We start from the raw sequence: 23,798 nt of genomic DNA, 5'->3' as shown, positions 1-23,798 counted from the left end.
CTCTTTCTTTCTTTCTTTCTTTCTTTCTTTCTTTCTTTCTTTCTTTCTTTCTTTCTTTCTTTCTTTCTTTCTTTCTTTCTTTCTCTTTTTTATTATCATCATTCTCATGATTAGATGGTTAGGCTGAAGCACAGAAATATTAAGTGATTTTTCCAAAGCCACATAGCTTATGTAGAGGACATGAGATTCAAATCTCATTAAGTAGGACCCATGACCTTAACCATTATTCTATATCTTTTCTTTCTAGGCATGATAATTAGAAACACTGGTACTGTACTCAGCCATTCAGTATAACTTATAGCATTGGCTAGGGATGTCTAAGCCACAGCTGTAGGAAATTGCAACATTTTCCTCTATGTTAAGCAGCTTATATGGAAATGAAACTCACAACCTTGACATATTTAGAACAGGCTCTAAGCAACCGAACTAACCAAGCAGCATAAGAAGGTCAAGCTATTCAATAAGACGCTGTTACAACAACCTTGACTACCTAAATAAGCTTTGCATAGATCTCTAAGCCAGAGACCTATTTATGTGGTGACTAATGAAGATTCACATTCTCTTTCAGTAAGAGCTGTCTTGAATGTGAGCTTTGAGTTTATACATTTCATTGTGGTTTTGGAGGACTGGCCCAGCTGGCTGCTGGGTTTGATCCTATGCCTATAAATCCCCAGTCAGTTTCATGAGACATCTAGCTTCTGATGATAGGTGAGGAAGTAGGGAGAGGAAATTTCTAAGCAACAGGTAGAAGCTAAGACAACACCAAAACAATGTCCGTACCTAAGTATATTACACTTAACAGTCACTGCTTTTCATAAAATTGTAGGATCGCTTTGTAATAGATAAAACTACTGAGAAAAATTATAAATCTGAAAAGGACCCCCAGAAAGTCTATTTTCCTGAGATCCTACATGCAAATGAACCCTTGGCCTAGATTTTTTTTTTCCATAAATATTTAGTCATTTCAGTCCTTCCTGTATGAGCAGGGATGCTTTTCTGCCCTTGGTCAAATTTGTTGTACCGGAGAACTGATAACCTAGCTTAGCTGTGCTAAGCATTGGCTGTACTTTTATCAAGACCAGAGAGACATTGATTATCTTGGGAATGGAGGGACATTTGTCTCTACCTTTCACAATAGTGTTAGGTGACCAAGAATTAGAATTAGATTGTATATAAGAGTGAGAGCAACAAAGTCCATTTAAGGTCTATCGAGAAAAAAGTTTAATGTTAAAGAGATTAAAACTCAATTCTGGAATTTAGAAGTCTAGATTAAGATGAATTGTGAATATTTTAGCAGTGGTTAAAAAGAAATTATCATTGTATATGAAATAATATTTTAAAGAAAAAAGTGTTTCATTTGAATAATTAAATACCATATTCAAATTAAAAGATGAAAATCTCTCTATACCATAACATACAAATGCTTACCTGAAATTTTAAGTGAAGAAGAATCTATATGTAAAGACCCAGTTTCACCATTTAATTTCTGATGTAAAATCCTTTCAATCTTTTCCTGAAATTTTGCTGCTTTATTTTTAAAGTGGTATGTAAACTTCAACACAGTATGTATTACCACATTCCTTTTTGCTCGGCTGTGAAACAGAAACAGACAAATAAATTATGCTTTTATTACTGAGCCTTTATCATTCTTAGAGAGTCATTCTATACTTTGTTAAATAGAGCCCCTGACAGCTATTCCAGTTCCTCACAAGGGCATTGAAGTGGCACTTCATCGACATGGTGAATAGTAAAGAGAGTGTGATTTAGACTCAAAGAAACTGAGTTTGTATCGTAAATTCATCATTTGTCAGCTCCTTGACTACAGAAAGCTATTGGCATTCACTGTACTGAAATTTCCTCATCTCTATAATGGGGATGTTAATATTATTTATTGAGTTATTATAAACACCATGTAAGATAATATATGGAGGTATTTTGAAAATCTTAGAGTACTATGTAAAAATTATTTATTAATATAAATATATCTATGTCACCATTGGGGCCAATTGGAGCTTGGTGTTGCCCTAACGGTAGTTGGGAGGGAAAGGGATAATGATGGCACAGACATGTAGTTAACATTTTTCCTTGGTTCTTCCTCAAATGATGCAGTGAAAAATTGCAGGTCATTGAGATTTAATAGTTTTATTAAAAATATGTTTTAGAAAGACAAAGTACTCCCCAAGGAGACACATAATCCTAGCGTTGTAACCAACACAAAGGGTCCAAAATGGCTTACAAAAGGGCAAAAAAGCCACAAAAGGCCAATGAAAAGAGAGAAAATCCAGACGGGCAAAAAGGGGCAAAAAGAGGAGCCAGAAAGGCAAAAAGGGAGGAGAGCCCAGAAGGACAAAAATGACTCAGAAGTGGGTATGTCTGCCTTATATTTGGGCTATGACAGGTGGTTCCAAAGGTGTTAGGTAGCTAGTCAGACATGAGCGACAGGGGAACAAAGGAAAAGGGGCCTGACTCTGTAACCATAGATACTTCCCTTGAAGACCTTCCTTAAGGACTACCCAGAAATATCTCCCTTTTAGGATTATAAATTACTCCAAATCCTAGAGCACAAAGACCATAAAAAAGTGCTGGCCTAAACCTGCTATGAACACATGCGCAGAAAGTACCGCCCCTAACTTCAGTCTCATTATAATCTCATGACTATGCCTGGAAGTTCATGAATTTAATTATGACAGACTGAATTCTGGGTACACACATGCTCACTAGGCAAAGTTATTGCCTAGTGTCAATCAAGCATCAGTCAAAATGACCTCACTTGCCAATCACCTAGGAATGCCTTTGGAACTACCCATCATGGCCCAAATATAAGGAAGACATGTCCACTTCTGAATCTTTTTTTGCCCTCTGGGCTCTCCTCCCTTTTTGTGGCCTTTTTACCCCTTTGTGGCCTCTTTGGCCCCTTTGTGTTGGTTACTGTGCTGGGACCATGTACCTCTTTGGGGCATACTTTGTCTTTCTCCATGCGCCTTCTTGGGGCATTCTTTGTTATTCTAAAATATATGTTTAATAAAATTATTAAATCTCAATGATATGTGATTCTTCACTGCCGTTTTTTTGAAGATCCAAGGGAAAATGCTAACTACACGTCTACACTGTCATTATCCCTCTCCTTTCCCCCTACCCTTGGGGCGACATGAAACTCCAATAAGCCCCAACGGTGACAAAGACATTCCTAAATGATTGGCAAGTGAGGTCATTTTGATTGACACCTGGCTGCTACATCTTTGACCATTGGGGTGTTCTGTGGGCAGTCTCTAGGCTGGACCCCTATTCCTTTGTTGCCCCTTGTCGCTCATGTCTGACTAGCTACCTAACATCTATGTATTATGAATTCACTATGGACTCTCAATAAAAGGCCAATAGCAAATAACAAAATAAAATGTAACAGGTAAGATGAGAAAATTATTTTTTATTTTTATTTATTTTTTTAGTGAAGGCAGAATTTGCAAGAGTGAGTCGACTCTCAGCTGTTGGAAATCATGACTGAGCAAAAACATTAGGCTAGATTTATTAAATTTGTAATTCTGACTTGAAGATGCAAATGTATAAACCAGAAATTTTAAAAGGTGGTAACTACCACTGATTTGATAGAATGTCTATTCTGTTCTATTCTGTTTCTATGCCTCCTAACCTCATCCTCTGCATTTATGCATTTGAAAATCCAGAACAGCTGCAGAGCTTTATGTGACTCAAGAAAGATCCTAAAAACATCCACTTCCAAATCTTCATAACACTCGTAAACAAAAAACAGGATCCATGGTCATGATCCAAGATTTTCTGAGTGATTTTAAAGCCTCATTATTTCAATAATTTTTCCAGGATAATTATAAATTAATAGATTAGCCAATTTCTACATCACCCTTATTATTTTATGTTTTAGGTTATATGTACACCAGATGCTCTTCCTTTGAGTGCTATAAGTGTATTATTTTTACTTCCTTTGTACAGTATTAAGCATTTAGTAATTACATGCCAATTTATTGAGAATTCTTGCTTCTTTTGCTTTTATGCAGGTGCAGCACTAATCTTTTCTTATCTAGTCTTTAGAGACAAGCCCTTTATTTCTTATGCAATGGACAAGGATATATCATATTACTGTTTATTTTAAAGATTTTTGTCAAACCACAGATATCAGACTCATCTTTTCTCCTGGGTCAAATAACAGTCTAAAAATAAACTAAATATAGACATATGGATTCTTAATCTGACATCATTAGAGTAATATGATCCTCTTTTCTACTGAAAACATGAACTAAAGGTTATTTTAATTTTACCTTCTCTTGATTCATAAAATGCTCTTTAGTTTTATATGACAAATGCTATAATTCTTTGCTACTGGCAGTTTTCTTTTAAAAACCTAAACTTTCAATTCATGCATTTATTCATTTAACAAATGTGTATTAATTAGTCCAGGCAATATGTCAGACAAAGTCCTAGGTACCAGATCTGTATCTGGCTATCAGCATATGAAACCATAAGCTTTCTACTATTGTGCTAATAGGAGAAACAAATAAACAAGAAAATAAATAAAATAATCTTCAAGGTGAGTTCTATGAAGAAAATAGAGCAATGGCTTGAAAGGTGGAGGTGGGAACATCATAGAAATCTTCAGGGAAGGCCTCCTTGGAGTGAGATCCTAATGACAAAAAAGAGCGAGTCATGCTAAGCTCTGAAGGAGGAATGTTCCAGAAAGAAGGAACATCAAATGTAAAGTTAGCCTTAACATTCCCCTCAGTTTTGTTAAATAATTGACGGGCTTCTTCCTGACACTAAACCATTGATATCCCTTTTCTTAGATCCCTTACTTTAGAAAACTTGTAATTGTAAATTCTTCCTCTCCTCCTTTGAATTACATTTTCTAAAAGCCTCTTGCTGTTTAACAACCCCAGAAGTATCTTTCTCAAGGACCTGAAGACCAATTTCTTTGAAATGTAGCCATCAAAGGAGGTAGTCCTTGTACCTCTCAGTATTCATGATGGGGCAGAAGCCTAACTTTTGTGGGCACCTTAGTCCAAGTTGTAAAACTGCCTCCTGTCATGAAGATATGAGTTTAGTTTTTTGGGGGGTTAGTAAACACAGATGGCCTAAATCTCTCTCTCTTACCCCAGACTTTAAAAACGCTATGGCCCTTTGTTTCAGAGGAGTTAAGACTTAGTTCTAGCCTCTCTACCCTATTGCAATAGCCTTGAATAAATTTTTCCTTGTCTGTTTAACTTTGTCTGATGTAATCTGTGCTTTGACAGCCTTGTGGTGGAAATAATTTTGTATGTTTATTGGAAAAATAATAGCAGGTCAGTGTGGATATAAAGTTGTGAGTGAGGATAAGGGTATGAGATGAGGTCAGAGACAGGCAGGCCCAGGGCCAGATCAGGTGGGGTCATATAATGAGTTTGGAATTTGTGGGAAACTGTGTGGAGAAGGGATTGTAGTGGAGCAGGAGTGAAATGTGAGGATTAGACAAGCTGATGCAATATTCTAGATATGACTGCTTGGGTTCAAACTATACCTTTATTATTTATTAAATATGTGGCCTTGGCAAGTCACTTAACCTACATTTGCTTCAGTTTCCTCATCTGCATCATGGGAAACTGATATATACATACCATACAGGGTTGTTATCAGGTTAAATGGGTTAATATATGTAAAGTTCTCCAGAAGTACTGGTTAAGAAGCATGGATTATTTAAAAATAAACCAAGGAAGTTAAATAGCACAAGTTCTAGTTTTAGGGAGAGGTGGAGTCCAAAGCATATTAACATTTCTATTAGTGATTGTAGTTATTATTTTTCCATAGTTACTGCAGGTTATCTGTTCCTCACCAATGTTTGAATAAATATCTATAAAATAGCTGTAGATTTGGAATTTTAGAGGTAATGTAGGAAGAAGGCAAGAGAATTAAAATGTTAATCAAGCCACAATCAGAGACTGTAATGTGCTGGTCAGCCCTGCAGCCAGGCCAGGAGGACACCTTCAGAACAAAGGAAGATTTCTACTGGGATTGCTAACAACCCATTCTCCACACCTGTGATGGGGAAACAGGAACCACCAGTCATTCCCTATGGCTGGGAACTACCAGCAGGCCTTTCACTCTACATATTCTTACCTTTTCACTCTACTTCCTCTTCCTCTTCCCCTTCCTCACTGTATGTCGGTATCAAAGGAAGTGGGTTAACAAAGTCTTTTAAACTATAACTTACAGGAACTAAAGAATGATATTTAAATTGAATTCCCTGAATACTCAGGGTCCCTCTCAGTGGCTTTACTCTGTCTTTATCTCTTTCACAGTCCCTCTCACTCTGCCTCTGAGAGGAGACTAAACTCCGTGGAGTGTTATCCCTTTTCTAATAAACTTTCTTTTTGACTCTAACTGAGGTGTGTGTTTTGAATTCTTTCTACACGCTCTGCCAAAAGACCCTCTTTTTCTCTCGGTACAGGGCTTGGTCTCTTCCTCCGCTCACCCCTCTCCCCGTGTGGGGAAATTTGCCCTGTCCTGCATCAGAGGCGCCAGGAAGGTCAGGTAAGAGAGGGAGGCTGGTTGGGTGTAAACACTTATGCATACATTGTGTGAATGTTAGGGATTGCTGCAAACCGCACAGCTTCAGTTTCAGCATGTTATTATGTGGGAATGTAAGCTCTGTGTTGTCAGATCTTTTGATTTTTCAACACATTCTGAAAATTCTGTATTTTATGTGAAATGTCCCAACTTTTACATTTAATTCACAACTCTAAGCTAGATTTAGCCCATTAGTTATTGGTTTGCCACTCTTGGATCAGACATTCTGTACATGGGTCTCTTTTCTTACCCATTGTTTCCTTATATTGAAATCATCTCCTGATTTGTATTTGCTTTTTGACTTTGCGCCTTCAAATAAAAACAATCTCATTTAACTATCTAAAACTCACAGTCAGCCAGAACTCTTGGTTCTGGTTTAATAATTTTTCACTAGACCTCAAATATCTTTTTTCACATTTGAAATGCTAGTGGTTTTTGAAGACCCAAATTTAAATTTGTTTCAACCTTTCAATTGTATACCAAGCAAAGATATTCTGTCGAGTATGAGATATGAAAGCAAAAGACAAAAGGTTTTCTCTGTGCCTCTCAGGCTATTTTACATACCTCACTTGGACAACACGAGATTTGACATACTGTCTTCTTAATTGGGATCCATGAAATGTTTCGTTTATCTGTTAAAAAGTAAAATGAAGAATAATATATATATTTTAATTTTTAAGTTTTTATTGTGGAGAACTTCAAACATACACGAAATCAAATAGAGTAATGTAACAAAACCCACATACCCATCATTCAGCTTTACCAGTTATCAATAAATGGCCGAACTGGTTTTATTTTACTGCTACCTACATCCCAGGAATTAATTCTTTAATATCATAAAATACATAGCATTAAAATTTCCCCATATTATGATTTTTTTAGGAAAAAGATACAGTGAGTGTTAAATGCATCTTTTTTGAAAATTGTCTTTATACTAGCTCAATTTACAAATTTACAAATATCCTTATTTCAACAAATTATGTCACAAGGTGAGGCAAAAAAATTGCTTCCTAATAGTGTAATATGTCAGAAAAGTCATTTTGAAGAGGTGAATTAAAAGGACCAACTAGTAGATTTTATCTTCCATGTTCAGCCTTTTATTGAACATTGATGCCATAAAACTGAACAGAAATGTCCCCAGAATGAGGAGCTGCACACACACACACACACACACACACACACACACACACACACACACATTTTTTTACTATGTTAGTTCCCTTTCATATCTAGACTGCAAACTGTTTTACCTGCTCTTTCAGTTATATGCTACTTACAGGTTCAAAGTGGGATATAGAGAAACCTCGCAGAGAAATTTTATCTAAGAATCATTTTTGCAACTGCTCTTAATTTCAACCTCATTGATTTCTCACAGTAGGACCTCCACAGAGCACCAGATAACAAATTGCCCTGAGCATGGCTTTTACTTTGGTAAAGACAGGCTTTCAAAAACAGTGACTCATTATTAGAATTGCAAAGATTTAATTTATATTTTTCTTCTTGCTCCAAAGCAATCGGAATGGGTTTATGTATTCAATAAATATCTATTGAAATAAAACTATGAACTAACTAGATGGATCCATATTTTCTTGGAGACTCAAAAGAGGAAATCGATAATAAGCACATCAAGAAATAAATGTATAAATATGATAATCTGAGACAGTGTTAGGTGATATAGAAAAGTAAAATAAAATATGTGATGGAGTCAATTAGGGGACAGTATTTGAATGATCAAATATGGCCTCTAAGAAGAGGCAACATCTGAGTGAGACCCGAAAGATGAAAAGTTGACAGTCAAGGGGAGAAGAGTATTCTAGATGGAAAGAACAGCAGGTCCTAGGAAAGAATGAGATTAATATATTTGAAGGATAGAAGCAAAGTTATTGTGACTCAAGTAAAGTAAGCATGGAGGAGAGTGTTATAAGTTGAAGTTTCCCAAGTAGGAATGAGATACAGAGAGCCTTGTTGGCTATGGTAAGGAGTTCAGATATTATTCCTAAATACAGTGAATGGAGGAATCCTGACAAAATGGTAACTATACTATATTATATTTTTCTTCCATTATGAATTCCAATATATATGCCTCTTCTGGGGCCAAGTGGGTTGGAGTTCTGGAAACAGGGAGGTGATGAGAAATTTTCCCTTTCATGGGTCATGAAAGAACCTAGAGTAAACTTGAGAGCCCTGTACAAAGATAGAATCACAACAGGACCTGGGAAGAGCTTGGCCAACAAAGGTTTGTGGATGCCCAGGGATAAAATTGACACTGGACAATATGAGTGTGTTTTTATGGCCCCACAGCAGCCAAGAAGGACTGCAAAGAGAGAGTGGGCACTGAAGACTCCTTGCTTCTGAGGCTAAGCTAGTATGGTGGACAGAAAATAGGGAACCGAAGACTTCCTCCTGGGGCTTTTGTATGGAGAGGCAGAATGCCTGCTGCTCAACCTTTAGTCTACAGAATTTAAGACTATCCCACCTTCCAACTTGTCGGACTGCCTCCAATAACAGAATAGTGGCCCCAATGAGTCTACAAGGAAAAATGACAATTCAAATAAAGGAGCCCAGCAGCCTGAGAAAGGAAATAAAACAGATTAGGTGCTCAACAAAAACTTCTGAAGGAAACAGATAGCAACCTAAACAATAATGATAAAAAACACACATAAAAACAAATAGGTATAGTAAAAAAAGACTATGTGGTACTAAAAAACATAATTTTCAAGTTAAAAATTCAGTAGTCAATTTAAGAAGATGTTTATCACTCTTGAGATCCAAATTTGTAGCCTGGAAGACCAAATAGAAAAAATACCACAAAATAATAAAATTTAAAAAGAAGAAAATAATGTGTGAAAGAAATAAAACACTTAGAACATGATTCCGGGAGAAGTGGCTATGTGTAATAGGGGTTTAAAAAGAGAGAAAAAAAAGAAGTAGATGAAATATAATAATTATAATAAATAGTAGGAAAAATGGTTCTGAATTAAATAAAGATCAAAGCCCACAGATTCTAAGAGCTAGACTGAGTTTCAGCCATGTTTGATCTATTCAGGGAGTATTCTTGAATTTTAGATACAAAGAAAAATTTATACAAACTTCTATAAAAAAAGATATATTGATAGAAAAAATAGAATATTTCATGGTAAAATTTGAAGGTGGAAGCTATTGAAGTAATATCCTCATACTCTGAGAGAAGAAATTTACAATTCAACAATCCTATTCCCAGTCAAGATATAATCTCAAATCAGAGATAAAGAAAGATATTTATATATATGCAAGGATTTAGTAATATATCGTTTCCATATCATGACTGAGAAAAATATGTGACTAAGGACTCTAGTAAAGCAAGATATAAATCAGAATTGAGATCTCAATAGAGGGGAAGATTAAGAAGAAAGGAAACAAATGGCGAGCAATTATAACCTAGTATACGCGTGCGTGCACATGAGTGTATACGCATATTTAATACAATGAATGAATAATTTCAGTGCTTGAAGTAGAAGCAATATGCTTTATTTATTTATTTATTTTTAAGGTTTAGTCTATTTTTAAATCAAATTAATTTCAAAAAAATGTTTATTCAATGACTTTTATATGATACATTAGCCCAACTAGTTGTAAACAATGTTTAATTATTAGAGAAATTCTTAGCAAAAAAAATGCAACATGGCATAAAGGAACAGACATTGGCTCTCTACTTGCAAATGTAAGACCTTGAGATATAGAGCCCCCAAATTCTATTTCTTGAATACACATTATAGGCAGTGTCCAGTGGACAACAAAGTACCCACAATACAAATGAGGAAACAAGGTTCCTTTTTTTAAATAAATATTTTTATTAAATATAGATAACACAGTATTATATTAGTTTCAGGGGTCCACCATAGTTATTCAACATCTATATACCTAAAAAGTGATCACCATGATAAGCCCAGCAACCATCTGACACTGTATAAGAAGCAACATACTTTAACTAACATCCTAACAATAGTTTAGAACTTGAAGTACTATCTCAGTGAAACTTAGTTGTTAGAAATAGGAAAGAGGGCAGAGGAGGGAAGGGAAATAAAAATGTTAAAAAGCCTTATCAGGAATGCGGAATAAAAAAGGGAGGAGAGGATAGAAGTAAAAGTATGTTAAAGGCCTCCTTTTCTTGGGTTGAGGATTAGATAAGAAAAACACATTTTGATGAGGCTAATAATTTTTTAAATAATCATGGAAAAATATTTATGTAATTTTGAGTTCCAGGAAGGATAAGTTAATTTGTAACTATGTATATTGAAATTTTTAGGAAGAAAAAAATAAAAAACAATTTAAATTAGTAATAATAAGGAAAAGGAAGCAAAAAAATTACTTAAAGCAAACTGGATAAATAAAATCAAGTATATTACCTGTTGTAATTAACGAGAATAGACAAAATTTGTCATTAGAGAATCTATCAAGTTGCATTAAAAAACAAAACCTAGTAATCTATTATTTAAAAGAATCATAAATAAAGAGATGAAAGACTTGAAAATTATGCTATGGAAAGAAAATATCATACAATTAATGTAGAACCCAATATAGAATTCAAAAACAGATCCTGGAATATATAGAGATTTAGGCTACAACAAAGATGGCGTTTTAAACCATTAGGATAGGTTTTACTATTTTATAAGTAGTGCCAGTTCAACTGCCTATCTATACCTAAAAGAAAATAAATATGGATCTCTATCTTATACTAAAACTATTTCCATGTGGATAAAGACTTGAAAGTAGGAAGAAAAACTCACTTAGGAACCCGAATACACTTCTTTTATGAGATGTGGAAACCATTTGAATCAAGACAGAAAATTCAGAAAATTAAAAATAAAGTAGACATAAGGCCACATAAATAGTCAGGTGGTAAAATGTACACTTGGGAAGATGTTTTTATGCAAATATTAGAGAAAGTTTAACTTCTGTAATTTATAGGTAATTTTACAAATTGACAAGGAAGGAAAATATTGGACAAATAGAAAAATTGGGCAAAGGATGTGAATGGAAAATTCACATGTGAGTCAGCCTGAATGGTCATCATGTAGAGAGAAAAGATTTCAACCTCACCTCATATTCTGGGAAACCTAAATTAAAATGACAGGGAAATGCAATTTAAAGTGACAATAATAAACATATCAAACTGGCACCAAATAAAAAGTAAAATCACACCTGATGCTGGTGGGGATTGTGAAGAGTACTCAAATACGTGACCGGGGGAAATATGAATTATTTCAATCCTTTGGAAAGCTATCTGACAACATTTATTAAAATTAAAATTCTCACTTGATTAAGAAATCTTAGTCTAGAAAACTATCAAATGCCAATAAATATAAGGATGTCTGTAGAGAATATTTTTTTTTTGCAATGTTGGTTATATTAATCAAAACCTAGCAACAAAGTAAAAGACTATAAATAGAGAAGAGTTAAATACACTGTGCTACATCCACACTAAAAAATGTTATGCAGTCATTGAAAAGGTTACATTAGGCCTTTACAGAAGTTAGAGATGTTTCTGTGAAATACTGCTAATAAAAGCAAACAAGTTTTATAAAATTATGTATAATATGAAGCCATTTTAGTGAAATATTGACAAAATACCCTATGTATTTGTATACACATTGTTTTATTGATACATATCATTTTATTGATATGGAATATTTGAAGGCAGAGTTTGAGGATATGTGTAGAGGGAGGGGAGAAGAGTAGAAAAAAGCAAGCATAAAAGAAAAAAAGTCTATACTTGAAAATACATGTTTTGATCTTTTCTCTCTGTTTTATATTTTTTCTTCCTTCTTATTTTTGTGTGCATGTCTATATAAATATGAGCAAACTTGAAAGTCTTTGGAGAGTTTTAAGCTGGTGAGTGATATAATTTGATTTTCACTTTCAAAAGATTACTTGAGTTACTGTGTAGAGAACAGATTATAAGATTAGGTGAAAGCAACCAGTTAGGAGGCAATTGTAAGAGTTTAGACAAGAAAGACAATTGGGGCTGCATCTAGGGAGAGAAGTGGATTGATTACAGATATATTTCAGTAGTGAAATTGATAGAATGTGCTGATTTGTTGGCTGAGAAGAGTATTCCTATAAGTTTTTAGGTTGAACAACTGGGTTAATTTGGAGGAGAAATAGGTCTTGGGGTAACGATCAAGAGGTCTTTTTTTGGAGTCATCAATGTGGATGTCTTTTAAACAAAGTTTTTATGAGGTAAGTTAGAGGGAGTATAAATAGAGAAGAGAGAACAGGAGAAAAGAAATAGGAAAGATGGAGACGGGAGAAGGGGAATGGGAAAGCTCTGGACAGTACACTAGGGACCTACAGTTGACAAGGAACCAGCAAAGGCATCTGGGAAAAGCAGCTAGTGAAGTAGAAAAAAATATGGAGGGGAAGGTGTCTTAGAAATCAAAAAGAGAAATGGTTTTAGAAAGGAAAAAAGTAATGGTGAGAGGTTCAAGTAAGAAGTGACCATTATCTTGGCAAAATTGAAGTGTTTGGTGCCTTCTATCAGAGTAGTTCAATGGGGCGGAGAGAAAGGAATCCCAGCTGCACTGAGTTCAGGAGAAAAAAGGTGATGAGTGGAAACAGCGAATATATCTAACTTTTTCAACAGTTTTACTGAGAAAAGGAGCAGAGAAAAGATGCTGGAAGAGGACATAGAGTCGAGCAATGTCTTTATTACAAGATGACAGTGTGTGAAACAGCTAATTATATCTGTGAAGAAAAGACCAGGGAATACTGTAGTACATTCTAGGAGAGCAATGGTATTACAGTATTTTGTTTCCTGTGGAAAAGAAATACCACGGAAAGAAAGAATAACATAGCTACTTATATGCTCAGAATAATTTAAATGTTAGCTCTCTTTGGTTGAAAAAATATTTCTGATGATTCATAAATCTACCTTTTTCTCTATACGCTGTTCAACATTTTTCTTCTCTATCCTTTTAAACTCCCTTCCTTCTAGCTTTTGTATTCCTTTTCCCCCAATATATTTGAATATGCTCAGCACTGAGTGGTCTCTGTCTTTGAGGAGATAATTGGACAATAGGTACAGGGATCATACCTGTAGCTACAAAGAAAAGACACAGTAAGTGACAAATTAGTGCTGAAGATTGTGGTTTCTGTAGGTGTTCAGAGACAAGAGACAACATTTTGGGCCTGGAGTGGTTAGATAATAACATTCTAGAACTGATAGTAATAAATCCACAGGTTTATGAAATTTTAAATTTATAAACAACCTTAAAAACAATCTTATCTCATTCTATTCTTCAAATTGGTAAACAGAAACTTGCATAAGCTAACTATTTATCAAGTAATTATGCCAGGAACGCATTACTTCACATATTTTCCAGATAGCCAGCTGGTTGTGTCAACACTATTTACCAAATTTGAAATAAAATCTTTATGATAAATTAAAGGATTTTACTGAATTTATAGATTAATTTGGATGGGATTAGTATAATTAAAATGAGTCTTCTCTTACAGGAACATGCTTTTTATTCTCGTTTATACTTTTATGCTGTTTAGTAAGATTTTATAGTTTTATTCATATAGGTTTTATATAGTTTGCATGTTTTATTTATATATATTTTATAGTTTTTTTTGCTTTTTTGGTTTTTAAATTTATTTTAGTTGTATTTTATAGTTTTTGTTGCTACTAAGTGACACTTAATAATAATAACTGTTATAATCTGTTATTTTTGGTGATTCTGAAGATGGAAGCATGTTTTAAGTATGACTTTGGGTAAGTTAACATCTTAGTGCCTCAGTTTCTTCATAAGGAAATGGGATTGTTGTGAGGATTAAACAAATTAATATATAAAGTGTTTAGGCCGGTAGTGCAATTAGTAAAGCTAATTATTATTGTTAAGATACTGCCTTACTCCTAATTTTTAGAATTTCTATTCACTGTATTTGGGCATCATACCTGCTGGAGAGTGACAAAAAAATAAGACATGGCAGTGATTTCTTTTTGAGTTGCTAACTAGGAAAATATGTGTCTAAAATATGAAAATGTTCCTTATGAAGGCTTCTCTTCTGTAGTTAAAAAAACTACCACTTATAGTAAAGCAGCATCTCTTTCTAGCCAATTCCTTTCCTCTTTTTAGAGTAATCATCATTATAATTATTTAATGGAAATTAGAAGAAGAAAAAGGCTGTGGCTATTATAATAATGACTAATAGGTAAGTTTGATGAATGATTCATAACTCCATTTGGTACACGCTATTATTACTAGTGTTGAACGTAATGAACGTTGTCTACATGGTAATAATTATTATACATGGAGCATCATTGTATTTAGTGAAAACAGCATGTAAAAGCAGGCACTTTGATGGATGTAAATGAAAAAGTTGGTGACTTTTTTTTTATTATTACAGATGAGTTAGAAATCAATAATAGGGCCTAAAACAAAATATCACGATTGGTGGTTGGGAGATCAAGATGATATGATAATTAATAATACTGATCATTTTAGAATATTCATTTTTGAAGTTAACATAGTTTAATCAATTTGAATGAGTTGATCTGAATTTATAGCAGAAAAGATTTTCTTAGTTTGGGTATATTTGGAGTTCTTTTAAAGTTTTATATTAACTATGTTGTATATTTATAATTTTTGAGTATTAAATGATAGATTTTGTTTTAGGTAATTTTTTAGGCTATCTTTTTTAAAAGCTTACAGAATAATAGGACCTTTGCCAAGAATATGACATATTTCATCTTGTGTAATACCTACAACAATTATATGATATAGGTATTTGTCATCTCATTTTTAGTTGAAACCAAGATGTGAAGATATTAACTTATTTGTTTAAGGCCATACAGCTAGAGAATGGATAAACTTAGAATTGAACAAGGACTCTGAGGCCAAAATTTCTCAACCATTGTATCACATTACTTCCCTGTCATTTCCTTTTTATCATGAAGCTAAACTAAAAGTGGAGACTTTCTATCAGAATTTTCTATACCAACTCTTAGTATTATGGTAAAAGCACACTGAGGCTTTTAAAGACTTTGAACTTGTTGAAAACCTGGAGATAATAATGTTATAGAAAGACCACAAGCTTTAATCAGATAGACCTAAGTCTGAAGATGTCCTGTCAGGAATCTGCTTAAGGAAATGCAAGATGGATGATACCACCACTGCTTTTGGCAGGATTTGGTTTGGTTGATAAAATTATTGAGCTAATTAAAGAGACGTCATTGATAAAGTCTTATATCCAAGGGGCAGTCAATACTCTTCATTAGCTCTTTAGTCAGATAAAGGTTAATTTAAAACAAAGCATATTCTTAAAGAGCTACAAGATGATTTTTACTTTGGGCTATGTATTCTCTTCTACACTGACCATTTCTGTTCCTTGAAAGACTCCTTAGTCTTCATCAGGTATCTTGGAGATGGGATATATTTTATTAATTTATTTTATTAGTACTTTAGAAATATCCATTAACTATCAGGAGTGAGGCATTTCTTAGGTGTCTCAAAATGTATCCCTTTTAATTTTTTTTCCTGTACATGTTTTCCAACTGACTTTCTGAAAGGGCTGACTACCCTAATTTAGAACTAAGGTAGTGGTAAGAAATAGTGTGAAATTATCAATCATTTCCAACTTGGAAGGTGAGTGCTAGGATTCTGGAACTCCCAGGAGCATAGTATTTAAAAAGATAATGAACAGAAAAAAAATGTCAACTTACCAAAGACACTATCTTTTTATTTAGGTCCATATATTCTTGTGAATATGATTTTTCAAACTTGCTGTCATAGTCAATGTTATTGACCTTAAAGCTGACGTGATAGTAGAAAGGTGTCTTCCCTGAGAAGGAGAGAAAAGAAAAAATAGTCCTCACTTTGTTCATTGTATAATTACTTTTATTCCTGAGAAAACCATACGACATATAATACACCGATAAAATTTCAGGTAACTTGACATTTAAATAATCTTGATTCCTAGTGATTGTTGAAACAATTTTGACAGAGGAATGTTTATTAAATTATAACTTTACCCAAGAATGTATTCAGAATTCTCAATGCAAAATTTCAACGTGCCAACTTTTAATTCTGAGCAATTTGGAGATAGATATGTTACTATGAGGTGAAATTATATTAACGCACACATAATTATCTTAGTTTTTGTGATTATCACAGATTACGTTTAGGGAAATCAGTGGAGTTTTAGGTTTTATTTTTTATAAAGTATCTAGGAAATGAAAATGAATCAGGAAGGAAGTAAAATGAGGCATGACTTGTAAACATCATAAATTGAGTAAATAGAACAAAGAAATCACAGCTACAACTTTAGAAAAGTAAAGCAAAGGATAAAGTTGAGAGTTAGGCTGGACTGTACTATGTTAATACAACGAATTTATTAGAAATAAACTTTTTTATAACTTTTCTCAGGTTCCATCGTACCCCTTCACTTTATACTGGGAAGAGGGAGGTGGGGAGGAGAGAGAGAGAGACAGAGAGAGAGAGAGACAGAGACAGAGAGACAGAGACAGAGAGAGAGAGAGAGAGAGAGAGAGAGAGAGAAGGAGAGGGGAAAGGAGAGGCTAGAAAGAGAAAGGAAAGGAAAGAGAAAGAGAAGCAGGAGTAAAAGCATTCTATAATACTCGAAAAATCTTTCATGTAAGAGAAGTTAATTATTTGGAAGAATCTTTCCTGTACACTCACAAATAATAAAAAAAAATGCAAAGTAAAATGAGATAGTATTTTTCTTTGGTTAAATTGTCAGATGACAAAAATAACAATACCCAGGCTGGGGTAGCTATATTTATATAAGACAAAATAGACTTTAAGCTGAACACAGTAACGAAAGAAAAAATGGATAAATTCTGAGAAACATACAACCTTCCCAGACTGAATCATGAAGAAATAGAAAATCTGAACAGACCAATAATGCTTAAGGAGATTGACTCAGTAATCGAAAATCTCTCAATACAGAAAAGCCCAGGACCATACGGTCTCACTGGTGAATTCTACCAAACATTTAAAGAAGATTAATGCCAATTCTTCTCAAAATTGTCTGAAAATAGAAAAATGTCAGGGTTGAGACTCTAGGCCATTGAAGTAGTATTAGGTTATATTAACTTGTTGGACTACTAAATAAATTTCAAACACTAAAGAGGAAAGGCAATATTTAGCTCTGTCATCCTATTAGAGCACTGAACCCTTAATTAGAAGGGAGAGTGGTAAATTGAATAAAAGGCACTGTTGCATTCAGAGGAACTAACAGACTATCATAATAAAGGATTAGCTCCTCACCTTCAAATTTAGCTTAAACTTTGAGTGAAGAAAATGACTTAGGGTCTCCTCTGTTATTTTCATTGGTTTTTCCTTCCCAGAAGGAATATTTTCGATTAATCCAGGTCACATTCTGGACTAGGGTTAAGAGCTCCAGGGAGGATTAGATCCTAATTCTCCTCTTTGTATTTTAACATATTTATTTTTGATTTCCAAGTGATTTTTTAAAATTGAGATATAATGACATATAACATCATAGTTTCAGGTGTACAACATAATGGTTTGCTATATGTACATACTGTAAAGAGATTACCTCTATAAATCTAATTAACATCCATCCAAGTGATTTTTATTCACATTAAAGATTGAGAAGTGAGGCTTAGATAAGTGTCTCTCAGTCCAGGGTTTCAATTAGGATCGCAGGTGGAGTTTTAAGAACAATCATCACTTGTGCTCTCTCCCAGAGTCTATTGGTCTGGGTGGGAACATTAATGTTATTTTAATTAAGTGCTCCAGGTGAGGGTTAAGTATGAGGGCTCCTTGAGTGTATTTGTGAGAGTTGAGTCCAGCCTTTGGTCTAAAGGGAGGTAACAGAGTCTGCTCTACGTGAGTTTGGTAGAGGCAAAGCATTGCAGTCCACATTATTCATGTTGTAGCAGAATTTTGAGGCAACTTAGAGGGGGCGGGGCGGGGAGGTCCCTGAAGACAGGAATGGAAAAACTCAAAGTTTGATTTCCATGAAGGTGTTCATTGTTCCTGAATCTCTCCTGTGACAAAGGATAGGGAAGGGTAAACTTTCTTGCATTTAAACTTTCTTGCATTTAAAGGACCTTCTGCCTGTGGCTGTGGTGGTAGCAGGAAAAGAGTTTGTGCCAAAGGCTTTAAAGGCATATTCTCAAGATGCGGTTGTAATTTCTTCACATAATCTCACCCGAGAAAGAAACTCAGAGAAAGAAGAGAGAGAGGAAGAAATGGAAGGATCTCAGGTAAATGTCATTCACTTGGTCAGGTGCTCTCTGCGATTACTCCACTGTTCCTCTTTGCAGTTTTAAAAAATTACTTAAAAGTCACCTTAAAATGTCATTCAAGGAAATAGACTTATGTTGAATTTTCTTTTAAGATGCCACTTATCCTATGAGAAATGTAATTTTTTTTGTGATGTGATTAAAATCATACAAATGTTGTGGGTATATAATTAACTGATAATGGTATCAGGGCACTTCTCCCTATATGGTTCGACACCTAGCTCTTTTTCACATATTGTGACTTATTTGCTCAAACCTGGATTCTGGTGGCAGCTGATTTCTCCAATTCTTAGCTGCCTTTATCTTAGAAGATGAATAATCTTAAATGCTCTCAGTTTGATTTTTGGCTTCTGTAATCCACATTTAAGACTCGCTCAAAGTAGTTTTTCAGGCCAGGATTTCCCAAACATGCCTCCAGAGAGTCAAAGAGATGCTTTTCACAGAATCTATTAGAGTTAACATTAAACTTGGCGCTGAAGAGATGCTCTAGAAAGAGAACCTTACATAGTTATCATTTGGCCCTTGAAAGCGAGAAAACGCAAATATGTTTGAATTTGAGAAAGAATTATTTCTGTCTAGACTCTGATGCTTTCCCATTCATTTTCTATTCTTTGAAAGTAAAGTTGCTATTTTGGTGGGTAACAGTTTCCATTTACAATTACACAGGAAGATTTGGAAATATCATCCTTAATAGTAGTGAGAAAATCAATAAGAAAGATTAACTTTCTCCATGCATATCCGGAAATTTTATTGACAATCTCGTCTGCTGATTTCTTCACCCATTACAGCTTAAACTACTACAACAGAATTTTTACTCCTGAGGGAAAAAAACCTGTTATTTATTAATATAATTTCTTCCTTCTTTCTATAGTGATACAATTTGTGACTTTTAACTGAGCATATGCTACCCCAAAATAAAAACTACCGTTCCCCACTTGTTACATCTAGGAGTGATCTTTCTAGTGCATTTAGGTTTGACAAATGGGATGGAAGGAAAAATGGTATGTGCAAACTTCTGAGATGTTTTCTTATTGAGGGCGGGTATGCTTTCCTCCTTCCCTTTTCACCTTTTGTCTGGCTGATGGCCAGAACTGATGGCAGTCGCTTTGGACATTGAGATGATCTGGGCAAAGTGGGTTATGGTGCAACAGAGAGAAGGAGCCTGGGTCCCTGCCATCCTGAAATGACATACTGAATCTGGGTCACTGACTTCTGAACTTATTTGCATCTGACTCTTATGCGTATCTGTCTCCCTCAAGATCAGTGATCCCCAACCTTTTTGGCACCAGGGACCCATGCTTCTATGAGAATCTAATGCCTGATGATCTGAGGTAGAGCTGAGGCAGTGATGTAGCACTGGGGAGGGCTGCAAATACAGATGAAGCTTTGCTCACTGGCCTGCCTCTCACCTTCTGCTGTGTGGCCTGGTTCCTAACAGGCCACGGACCAGTACCAGTCTGCGGCCCTGGGGGTTGGGAACCTCTGCTCTAGATCAATGGTTCTCAATCTTGGTTACACATTGGAACCATCTGGGGAGCTTTGACAATAATAATTTCTATTCTAGACAGCATCTAAAGTAGCACTGCAATAGTAGACTCAAATAGATCTAATAGAGACTGTAATGGCCCAACAAGAGGAAAATATACAGTATCTAGTCCTTTACAGAGGAAGAGTGCTGACCCTGCTTTAGAGGGCTTAGCCTAGTATCGGCCATTGAGTCACCCAGTGAATGCTTGTGAATAGTTTCAGATACACTTATTCTCCCGTTTTATCTATCTATCATCTATTTCTTAAAAACTTAACCCAATAGAAAATATGACATTATCAATGTATAGAATCATGTGAAGCAGAAAATGGTAGGTATCCTGGAGTGAATATTTGCTTTGGTTTGTCCAGCTTTCTTTGTTTAGCTAATTACTGGCCCAAGAGAAAGAGTAGTTATTATGAGGAGATGGTTGGTTGCTTCTAGGTTTAGAGTCTGGAGTAGTGAACTAGAAAATCTTAAAATGATACTGAAAGTTTCATTCAAATGAGAAGCATCATAAGGCTGTCTCTATATGATGCCAAAGCATCTGGATGAAAAGTATTCAATTTGGCTAGTCAGATTGAAATTATGTTTGTTTAGTGACAAATATATAAGTTCTTAAAAAAATCTTTTTCAAAGTATATATACATATATATACTTTACATATTCACATATATATATACATATATAAAGCTATACTTTACATATTCATAATAGTAACCACAGGCCAAAGATTCAGAATTGAAGTATAGAACATAAAACAGGAAGGACCAGAGGGAAAACCCACACAAGCCAAGGAAAATAAAGAAGACAGAAACACAAGGACAAGGAAGCAATAGAAGCACTGAATTACCAGAAAGCAAAAGATAAAATGGGTATAAGAAGACCTCACATTTCAATAATCCCTCTAAAAGTAAATGGATTGAACTCATTAATAAGAAGGTACAGAGTTGCAGAATGGATCAAAAAACAAAACCCAGCCATATGCTATCTCCAGGAGACACATCTCAGTTCCAAAGACAAACATAGACTCAGAGTGAAAGGGTGGAAAATGATATTTCAAGCAAATGGCATTCAGAGAAAAGCGGGAGTACTAATATTGGACAAAGTAGACTTCAAAATAAAAAATATAAAGAAAGATACTGAGGGATACTTCATAATGATAAAGGGAATCACGCACCAAGAAGATATAATACTTATTAATATCTATGCTCCCAATCAGGGAACCCTGAAATATATAAAGCAATTACTAACAGAATTAAAGGGAGAAACAGACTAAAACACTATCACAGTAGGGGATCTACATACCCCACTGTCGGATATGGACAGATTGTCCAAATTGAAAATCAATAAGGAAATAACAACTTTAAATGACACATTAGACCAACTGGATATAATTGACATTTGCAGAGCCTTCCATCCCAAAACAGCTGCATATACATTCTTCTCTAGTGCACAAGGAACATTCTCAAGAATTGACCTCATACTAGATACAGAGATAGCCTCAACAGATAGAAGAGGGTTGAAATCATACCAACCATATGCTCTCATCATAATGCTTTGAAACTAGAGATCAACTGCAAAAAGAAATCAGGAAGAACCACAAATACATGGAGATTAAACAACATATTACTGAAGAATAACTGGGTCAGTGAAGAAATAAAAAGAGAGATCAAGAATAAATAGAAAGAAATGATAATGATAGTACAACATATCAAAACTTTTGGAACATAGCAAAAGTGGTCATAAGAAGAAAGTTCATATCATTACAGGCATACCTCCAAAACAAGAACTAGCCCAAAGAAGCGACCTAACACTTCATCTTAAAAACTAGAAAAGGAAGAACAAATGAAGCCTAAAGTCAGCAGAAGGAAAGAAATCATCAAAATTAGAGCAGAAATAAATGAAATTGAAAACAAACAAACAAAAAAACACAATAGAACAAATAAATGCAACAAAGAGCTGGTTCTTAGAGAAGGTTAATAAAATTGACAAACTCCTGGCTAGACTCACTAAGGAAAAAAAGAAAGAACACAAATAAACAAAATCAGGGATAAAAGAGGGGAAATTATGACAGATACTGAAGAAATACAAAGGATCATACAAGAATACTATAAAAAAGTATATAACACCAAATTTAATAACCTAGAAGAGTGGACCAGTACTTAGAAAAATACAACCTTCCTAGACTGAATCAAGAAGAACTGAAAAATCTAAATAGACCTATCAGCAGTATGGAAATTGAAACAATCATCAAAAACCTACCAAAAAGTAAAAATCCAAGACCAGATGGCTTCACCAATGAATTCTACCAAACATTCAAAGAAGATTTAAAACCTATTCTCCTCAAACTCTTCCAAAGTATTGAAGAGGAGGCAATACTTCCCAACTCATTTTATGAGGCCAATATCACTCTGATACCAAAATCCGGTAAAGATAACACAAAAAAAGAAAACTACAGACCAAGATCGCTCATGAACACAGATGCAAAAGTCCTAAATAATATACTAGCAAACCAAATACAGCAACATACTAAAAAGATTATACAGTACGATCAAGTGGTCTTCATCCCAGGGATACAGGGATGATTCCAGATATGCAAATCGATGAGTGAGATACACCACATAAACAAATTAAAAAATAAGAATCATACGATCATATCAATAGATGCAGAAATAGCCTTTGACAAGATACAGCACCTATTTATGATCAAAACACTTCACAAAATAGGTATAGAAGGAAAGTACCTTAACATAATAAAGGCCATCTATGACAAGCCCTTAGCAAACATAATACTTAATGGTGAAAAACTAAAAACCTTCCCTCTAAGATCAGGAACAAGTCTGTCCACTATCGCCGCTGTTATTCAATATAACATTGGAGGTCCTAGCGAGTGCAACCAGGCAAGAAAAAATATAAAAGGAATCCAGATAGGAAACGAAGAAGTGAAACTGTCACTATTTGCTGATGACATGGTTCTCTATATAGAAAACCCTAAAGACTACACAAGAACACTACTAGAAACAATAAGCAAATACAGTAAAGTTTCTGGTTACAAAATCAATGTTCAAAAATCCATTGTATTCCTATACTCTAATAACAAAGAGTCAGAAAACGTCAGGTACAAATGAGATGACAACAGAGAATATAAGTAGCTTTTAAATGAAGATTGCCCAATATCTTGTTTAGTTAGTCAAAAGTCAAACTTTGGGTATGTAGGATTTCAATTATTGAATGATTTCTATATACAAACGGTATCTAATAATTGCACTTTTGTCCAGCTCTTGGAAAGCTACTACCTTTGCTTACATTCTCGACTCCATCTTTTTCTAGCAGATTGGCCTTGCTCAGATAACTTAACATGTCTGAACTGTCTTCTCTTTTTCTATGAAATGGGGATAATCATGTTACTTTACGTTTATCGTTATTGTA

General features: G+C 34.6%; 1 protein-coding gene across 1 annotated transcript in view; it reads right to left on the bottom strand.

Annotated features, from left to right (window-relative positions):
- Positions 1 to 23,798, bottom strand: part of LOC102879930 (transmembrane protease serine 11C) — a 61,380-nt gene that overhangs the window by 25,788 nt on the left and 11,794 nt on the right. Inside the window, exons 3-5 of the mRNA XM_006916513.1 lie at positions 16,271 to 16,389; positions 7,132 to 7,199; positions 1,429 to 1,592 (exon numbers count right to left, since the gene is read on the bottom strand). Coding sequence (XP_006916575.1) covers positions 1,429 to 1,592; positions 7,132 to 7,199; positions 16,271 to 16,389 — 351 coding nt within the window. The remainder of the gene's footprint in view (positions 1 to 1,428; positions 1,593 to 7,131; positions 7,200 to 16,270; positions 16,390 to 23,798) is intronic.

This window comes from Pteropus alecto, unplaced genomic scaffold (assembly GCF_000325575.1).
Source record: "Pteropus alecto unplaced genomic scaffold, ASM32557v1 scaffold46, whole genome shotgun sequence".
In the NCBI taxonomy this organism is placed as follows: Eukaryota; Metazoa; Chordata; class Mammalia; order Chiroptera; family Pteropodidae; genus Pteropus; species Pteropus alecto.
The sequence above is the reverse complement of the archived record's forward strand: the minus strand, read 5'-3'. Positions and strand labels throughout refer to the sequence as shown.